An 8,454-nucleotide genomic window follows, 5' to 3' on the forward strand; every position below is an offset into this window, starting at 1 on the left:
AACAGCTCTGTTTTGCAGCAAATCGAAACTCGAACAAAAGATATAAATGGAAAACCACCTTCATCGCTATCGAAGATAAAGGTAAAGTAGAATAAAACGGAAACTAATAGCTACTAAAGATCCGAATTTTCTAATTGGGAATACTAGTTATAGGCAAACAAAATTTAAGTTATAGAGGGATTGTTTATATTTGTAATTAGCCTCAGTAATTAGAAAAGCAGTAATTTCAAACTTCTTATGCCTAACGGTAGACACCAATTTTATCACATCTTCAAGTAGATTTCACCTTCTTTCAGTTTTGACAATGTTTTATCCATTTCTCCATCTTCTTACTCATAGTTTTTTATCATAATGTTAGTTCTCTTCCATTTAATTATTTACTTTCTTGCTTAATCCAATTCCCTTTTTATATATAATACTTGTTTGACCTCTTCTTTTCTTATTGTTTGCTTCCGTTTCCCACATATCACCTTTAAGTTTTTATTCCATTATCCATTATGTCCTCAAATTATCTTAGTTGTTGTTGTTCGATGTTTCCCTTTTACTTATTTCGCAATTTATTTTTTATTTGTTTCGTCAACTTCGTTATTTTATCCAATTACTTAATTTCAGCAATACGTATAAGGTGGATTTGGACTAATTAATGAAAAATTGGTGAGAGAGATTTTGGCGAACTTGATTAAAGAGAAAAGAAGGCAAGAAATTCTCAATAGTTCAAGATCTTTTTCACATCATCCTCATAATCCAACGTTAAAGATATCACATCAGTTTCATCAAAAGGGCTCAGGATTAGACTGTACAAACTACAGAGGCATTTCCCTACTTCGTCATATACAAAGTAATGGCCAGGATACTGTCCAGAACAACGACAGATCACACATTCACATTTCTTGAGTAGTGCTTTGAAGAAAACATAAAAATTGCATCATAGACCTTCAACAAGCTTATGACTGCGTTTATGGAACGCTGAGTCTACTCCATTGTCTTCTAATGGCCAGGATACTGTCTAGAAGGGTGGAAGTGTACGCAGAGCTAGTTATTGGAGACTACCAACGTGGTTTCAGAAGAGGAAGAGTAATGACAGACCACAGATTCATAAAAAGTGCATCATAGACAAGCGGCAAGCATAAGACAGCGATTATGGAACGCTAAGTCTACTCCATTGTCTTCTAATGGCCAGGATACTGTCTAGAAGGTTGGAGGTGTACGTAGAGCTAGTTATTGGAGACTACCAACGTGGTTTCGGAAGAGGAAGAGCAACTACAGACCACAGATTCATAAAAAGTGCATCATAGACAACCGGCAAGCTTAAGACAGCATTTATAGAACGCTGAGTCTACTCCAGTGTCTTCTAATGGCCAGGATACTGTCTAGAAGGTTGGAGGTGTACGCAGAACTAGTTATTGGAGACTATCAACGTAGTTTCAGAAGAGGAAGAGCAACGACACACCACAGATTCATAAAAAGTGCATTATAGACAACCGGCAAGTTTAAGACAACGTTTATGGAACGCTAAGTGTCTTCTAATGGCCAGGATACTGACTAGAAGGCAGGAGGTGTACGTAGAGCTAGTTATTGGAGACTACCAAAGCGGTTTCAGAAGAGGAACAGCAACTACAGACCGCAGATTCATAAAAAGTGCATCATAGACAACCGGCAAGCTTATGACTGCGTTTATGGAACGCTGAGTCTACTCCATTGTCTTCTAAAGGCCAGTATACTATTTAGAAGGTTGGAGGTGCACGCAGAGCTAGTTATTGGAGTCTACCAACGTGGTTTCAGAAGAGGAAGAGCAACGACACACCACAGATTCATAAAAAGTGCATCATAGACAACCGGCAAGCTTAAGACAGCGTTTATGGAACGCTGAGTCTACTCCAGTGTCTTCTAATGGCCAGGATACTGTCTAGAAGGTTGGAGGTGTACATAGAGCTAGTTATTGGAGACTTTCAACGTGGTTTCAGAAGAGGAAGACATTCTTGATCGATATTGATTTTAGCCTGTCGGTAAAATGTTGATGCGCCTCCTCTGATCGATTTATAACGATGTTCAATCATTATTTTTAATGGAAATAGTAAATTGGGGTATAATTAGAGTTGGAAGGCGTAGGTACAATAGTAGGTTGGTATATAAAAGTCTCAAAGAAAAAATGGTGTTACATATTATGTGGCACGAATTTGACATGATGGGAGAAAACGACGACGACAACAGTGAGTTGAGTGAACACAGATTCTTAACAAAGGGTAAGTCTATGCCGTACCAATAACATGCAGCAAAACTAAAAGATCATATTTGTTTATTATAGTCTAAAACCAAAACTGTATATAAATCTGATACAGTATGAATAAAACTCCATTATTCCATAGTAATTTTATTTTCTTACAACTTTATAATTTTGATATTCTAGTTAAAAATACAATCTTAAACGGTAGCTTCGTCATTATTATATTTTTTACAGGCGCATTTCTACTAACTCCATCTCACGATCTAAGTTTAGATAAAGCAGCCAACATTTGCGACAAATTAAACTTTCGCGGAAGTTTCAGTTTGACGAAAACAGCTACTGGCATATTGTTCAAATTTTCTGAGCCCGAGGACTATCAGCAAGTTTTCAGAAAGGGATTTCATAAGGTAACTTTTTTTTAAGTGAAAAAGAAAAATTTAGCGTTAGATAACATGATAATTTAATATTGAATTTTTGTATTGAAAAACTTTGATGTTTATTTCAGGTAACCGGTGGCAGATTATATAGAAAAGTGGCCATTCCTTGCAGACCTCAAAAAACATTTTCCTTAGTCGTCTTTGAAGTACCATCCGATCTTCCCGAAGACGACATTCGAGCAAGTCTATACAGATACTGCTCCGTGGTAACTATATTCAAATTTATAATATTTATATTAATAAAACGATGGTAAACATCCCTTCAACCTCTTCTACTATAGTCGTAGACGTGATATTTTTTCCCCATTCAATTCTATCTTTCGGTTCCTGTTAGTCCGTCTCCAGTTTTTGTTATGTACTCATTCTATTTCCCTCTGGATCTGCTTCTTCTATTCTTGTGTCCTCCATTCTCACTATGTGTCCAAACACATTTTCGATTTTTTGCACTGCTCTCAATATGTTTAATCCGCGTCTAATGTCGTTTATCGAGTCTCTTTACACCCCCTATTTTACTCAGTATTTCTCTTTCACATGTTGTTAGTTTTTGCTTAAATTTATCGGTTAGCATCCAGGATTTGCAACCATAGATTGTAAGTTTTGTTATCTCTTTTTAGTCGAAGAATACTTTGTAGTATGTAGATTTTTCTTATTTTATTTATATTGATAGATCGAGGATTTTAAAGCTTCCACAAGTTCAAAGCCGGTCATCTTTTGGAATGGAATTTGATTTATTGCTTTTACTATCTCATCTTAAATAATCTTCTCCGTGTAATCATGGATAAATGCAAGACCATGAACAAAACGAAGTTAGCCTTGTTCCTGATCTTGCTTATGAGTCTGGGTCTTACACGGTCCACTCTTGGTCTTGATCTTCCACTAAGACACTTCCAATCATTTGGTAGATTTCATAGTAGGCAATTATTAGAAGGAAACTTTAGGATAAATTCCAAAATCCTAGTCTGTTCGAATATTTTCTCTGTGGGAAGCCTAGGTTAGGATGGTTCTATTATCATTCTATCATCAAGAGTATTGGTATTACGTAATAGTCTTGCATTACTAGATTTTGATCTTGTTAGCCTTATTATGGATCTTGCTTATGAGTCTGGTCTTGATCTTGCACTAAGACACTTACAAGCCTTTGTAGATTTCATAGTAGGCAATTTTTAGAAGGAAATTTTAGGATAGATTCCAAAATCATAGTCTGTTCAACCAAAACAAAACGAAGTTAGCCTTGTAGATTTGGGTTATTGTTGGTTTAAATATTGTGAGAAATTTCTAGAAATAAAATTTCTCGAAATGACACCAAATACAAATAAACTGTCTTATATTAACTGTCTTATTTGGATGATTTTGAGGGTCTCATAGTTTTCAAGATTCCAAAATCCTATTCTGTTCGAATATCTTCTATTTGAGAAGCCTAGGTTAGGATGGTTCTATCATCAAGACTATTTGTCTCACGTTATAGTCTTGCAATACTAGATTTTGATCTAGCAGAAGCCTTTTGTACAATCTTGATCATGCGTACCTAAACCTGTTACTTTTATGGAAGACCGCAAGCCTCATTATTAAATGCGTGTACCAAAATATCAAAACCTATTCTGTGTAGGCTTTTTCGTTTGTAGTAATTTCGCTGTAGAAACCTAACCAATCATTTAGTAGTTAATTTTGATTGATTATTCTTATTTTGATACTGTTTTGCATTTAATGTAAGTAGAAATAACTTCCAGCACTGCGAGTATAATCGCTTTGTCGTAATTGAATACTGTGGTGATTAACACGTGTTTCTATGTATTTACGGTCACGTGCTAACACGTGCGAAACGTGTTCGTCGACAATATCTATAAATACATTACCAAGACGTTCAAAAATTGTACAATTTTTGTTTTTCTTTTTTAATATGAAACGCAGAAATTTATCCTGTTAGAATTGATAGATTTTTTTGTTAAATTTATTTAAATAGAAATGAACGAGAGCGGCTTAAACAATTTAGATAATTTTATTTTTAAAATATTTCAGGATTCTTACGAGGAGCGAAATTGCTAGTAAAACGTGAAAATATTTCAAATTCCAACCTTATTTTTTGAAAGTTAATTAATAATATCTTAAAGGCGCGTTTACCGATTATCTCAAAATATTTGCCTTTAGGTACGAACCACTGCAATTTCTCGTACTTCTTAGCTTTGCAATTACTATTTCCAAGTCGTATAGTCTTCGGTAGTTTGTAAAATTAACTTTTCCTACCTCGAGCATAGACAACAATATTAGTTACACGTGAACGAAAATTATATTTTAGATATAACTCATATGAGTTGATCTAAATGACAAAGTTATAACAAATAATTAGATTTTTGAAAATCAGATATTGTTAAACAAAATGTCATCAAATGTCATTAATCTTAGGCGAGTGCTAAGGAAACTCAACAGCTATTCCGCGCAGCTATCAATAAAGCAATGATAGTGAATATGAAAGCTAACATGAAAGTCAATGTTCAAATAAAAAGAAGAAGATCAAAACGTGGCCATATACTTATCAGGGAACGTATACGAAAATGTCTTCATCAATGAATGCTTCTAAACATACCTACGCAGAAATCAGAAGCCGTAAATGTTCGACAGCAATGGACAAATGCAGAGATTGCATTCCCACGAGGCTTATTAGTATTCTACACTGATGGCTCGCTATCCCAATGACCTCAGAACCTTCCGGAGCAGACATGCAAGCATTTGATTCTTATAAAATTGAGTCAAAGCTAGTATGGGACTGCATCGAATCTTCAAATGGGAGCAAACAATGAAATTACTCTTATGTGGATACCAGGCCAAGAGTACACGTCAATGGCGGGACCACAACTTTCCCAAAAAGTCATCAAGACATGGTAATAAAGAAGTGGGAAAACGAGAAGAAATTATAAACATGAAATAAGACCCCAGGTCTCAAACAATCGAAAAGATTTTTTTTCCTTTTTCACCAAATAGACCTTTTCATTGAACAAAGATGATATAAGAAAAGTTACTGGACACTGCTCGATGAACTGCCATTTGAAGAACATGGGAGAAAAGCTCGACAGGTCTTGAAACCTCCGAACACCTCCTTTGAGAGTACGAGGTAATCCGGAATACGATACTTGCTTTCAAGTTCTTTAAATCTAGAAGATGGAAACCGCATAACTTCCAGACAGGTAGCTCAGTTAGATAAACAGTCTGGGGTACACAATAGATCAATAGTCAAAGTGTTAGCGAGATAAATTCACGATCTTACGTCCTAATGTACTACATATTGAATACACTTGTTTCATAACATTAGAATTTTAACCTAAAACAAAAAATTAGCCTCTAATGAAACCATGAATCTAACCTAACCTAACGCGCATCGGACAGTCTAATTGTTAGTGTTGGTGTAGTGGTGGTGAAAACAGTATATTCGGTATAGGACGTAATGAAAAAATCTTCATGAATGTTTCGGGAAATCAACAACTCAGCTATTCCGCGCAGCTATAAATAAAGAAGTGGTAGTCCATATGATAGCCAACATGGGAATCAACGATCGATAAAAAGAAGAGCGCCCTTGACAAATTTTAAAAACAGAAATCATCAATTCAACAACACATTCGAGGCTGTTAGAGGTAATCAAACAATTTATAAGTATAACGTACAGTTACCCCAAAAGCTAGCTGAAGTTAACTATAGGTTTGTTCTTGGTAGCTGCACTGGAACTGTACTGAACTAGACCAGATGATTTCGATGGGATACAAAGAACGATACAATGCAGAGTAGTTCAGAGAGCAATGGAGCATTTGTGGATTGTTGTTTTTGAGGTTACTTAATGTGATTCAGGCCTTGTAGTATTAACAATAATAGAAAACGATTTAATACTTTTTGATATTTTACATTCGTCCGATGACGAAGATGTAGTACCACCGTTTCCAGATTACACTTATTGCACTACACTGAATGAACTGACTCTAGACCCAGTGTAAACAATACACTGAAAACTAGTTCTACTGCACTGCTACTAAGAACAGCGACACTAGCGCTGGTTCTGCTACAAAGAACGCTTTAGGGTACACTTTCAGAACTAGTGCAGCTACTAAAAACAAATCTTATATAAAAAACATGGAGGTACATACAGTAAAATAAAGAAAACAAAGTATCAAGTGATTATTGACGCTTTGTAGAATCAAGCACCTGACAGATATAGCTTTAAACGATTTTAATCGCAAAATAAATTGAAGAATTGCACAACGGCGATTATAATGTATGAAATTTAAATTCATGAACTCCATTGTGGCTTGTTTGCACTATATTGTCCCTTGTTTCTTGTTCCCTGGTGTTTCCGAACTACAAACTTTTAATGCGTCTAATAGACAGCCCAGAGTTACAATTCGTTATAATAATTATGTTTACAAATTATGCATAAAAACGATTTACAAAAGTTGAACTTTCTATATTTTCTTGAACACTGAAATAAAACTACATTCTTAACACGTTTCTACGAGGGTGAATCTGTATATTTTGAGATGAAAGAGAACAGACATTGCTTTGTCATGCGCGTGCTCTGTTCTTCAAGTACTGCTAGAAACATTGACACGTGAAATCATAGAAGATTTAAGATATACCTTCGTGTTGATTCTGCAACACAGGATCGATCCCCGCGTGCAAAAACCTAATTTTTCTACTACTTAACAATGACATAAACTTATCTGCCCGTCTAATTCACAATTTTACATCTCAGTGTTAAACTCTAGCTTAAACTATGGATTTTAAACCTCGCGGAAACATAACCCAACTTTTTGGAGAGAATGAAATTTTGTATTCTTTTTTTACTTCATGTGGCTGACGACTTCTTTCAGGTTGAAGTTACTAGACTTCCGGTTAGATTGGATCAATCTCCGGGAGCTCCACCTCCGATTCGTATAACTGTCGCTTCATTGGACGAATACAACGCCCTCTTACAACAAGGTCTTGATTTTTACGGCGCCACGTACTTTCCAACGGAACCACTGAAAAAGGATCAGCTAAATCAACTTAGGGGAAGTAAGGAGAAGTTGCTTCCGGTTTTCGATTCGGCAGGATTTACAAGAATTCCTCCACCACCGACGAGAACGCTGAAGCCTATACGGTCATGAAAATTACAGAAAATCTGGCTGGTCGAACTCGTATATAAGAATGTTAATAAGAAATAAAGAAATTTGAAGAGATATGACAACGCTTTATATATAATTATTTTTGTGAAAATAGAAGTTGTCATATTTCTACAGATTTCTATGTTTTAAAGAAATTTTGCATATAAAAATGAGGTAATGGTAGCAGTTTTACGATTTTAAAATTTGAGGTAACGATCGATTTGGGTATAACGACTAATTCGAATAATTTAGTTTTGATTGTTAATTATTTTTGTACAAAAAACATGCGAATTTAATTAGAGTTTAGTACCTTTAATTTGATGATGTATTAATGCACATTTTAAATTTTTGCAAATAAATAATTTGATGTACATCTTGTTTTATTTTGGTGATAGTTAACAGCGACCTTCATCAATTAATCCTACATCATACGATTGATGAGATTATATAATACAAGAAAATTATCTGTACCATAATATGGAAACAGAATTATTTCTACGACGTAATCAATATAGTACAACTGTACAATATTTCCGGAGAATGGCTTATAAAATATTAAAATTAGTGTTAAACTTTGATAGAGCTGCTACATAACACAGAAAAACGTCAAATATACAAGGGGTACAGAGAGTTTTCCACGTGTAAATTTCAAGAAGCGTCTCCAGAAGCA

The 8,454-nt window shown here is 35.0% G+C and overlaps 1 protein-coding gene across 1 annotated transcript; it reads left to right on the top strand.

Moving 5' to 3' along the window:
- Positions 1–2,149: 2,149 nt before the first annotated feature.
- LOC130452378 (uncharacterized) lies at positions 2,150–8,153 on the top strand. Its single transcript, XM_056791620.1, has 4 exons — positions 2,150–2,243; positions 2,459–2,631; positions 2,730–2,867; positions 7,512–8,153. The coding sequence occupies exons 1-4, from the start codon at positions 2,150–2,152 to the stop codon at positions 7,785–7,787; spliced, it is 681 nt and encodes a 226-aa protein (XP_056647598.1). The 3' UTR covers positions 7,788–8,153.
- Positions 8,154–8,454: the final 301 nt, after the last annotated feature.

The sequence above is a fragment of the Diorhabda sublineata genome, chromosome 1, assembly GCF_026230105.1.
Source record: "Diorhabda sublineata isolate icDioSubl1.1 chromosome 1, icDioSubl1.1, whole genome shotgun sequence".
In the NCBI taxonomy this organism is placed as follows: Eukaryota; Metazoa; Arthropoda; class Insecta; order Coleoptera; family Chrysomelidae; genus Diorhabda; species Diorhabda sublineata.

What these genes read in the sequence shown, in the direction of transcription:
- LOC130452378 (XM_056791620.1), top strand. Translation starts at nt 2,150, where the DNA reads ATGGTGTTACATATTATGTGGCACGAATTTGACATGATGGGAGAAAAC. An exon ending in ACACAGATTCTTAACAAAGG is followed by an intron (nt 2,244 to 2,458) that starts GTAAGTCTATGC and finishes TATTTTTTACAG; the next exon opens with GCGCATTTCTACTAACTCCA. An exon ending in TCAGAAAGGGATTTCATAAG is followed by an intron (nt 2,632 to 2,729) that starts GTAACTTTTTTT and finishes TGTTTATTTCAG; the next exon opens with GTAACCGGTGGCAGATTATA.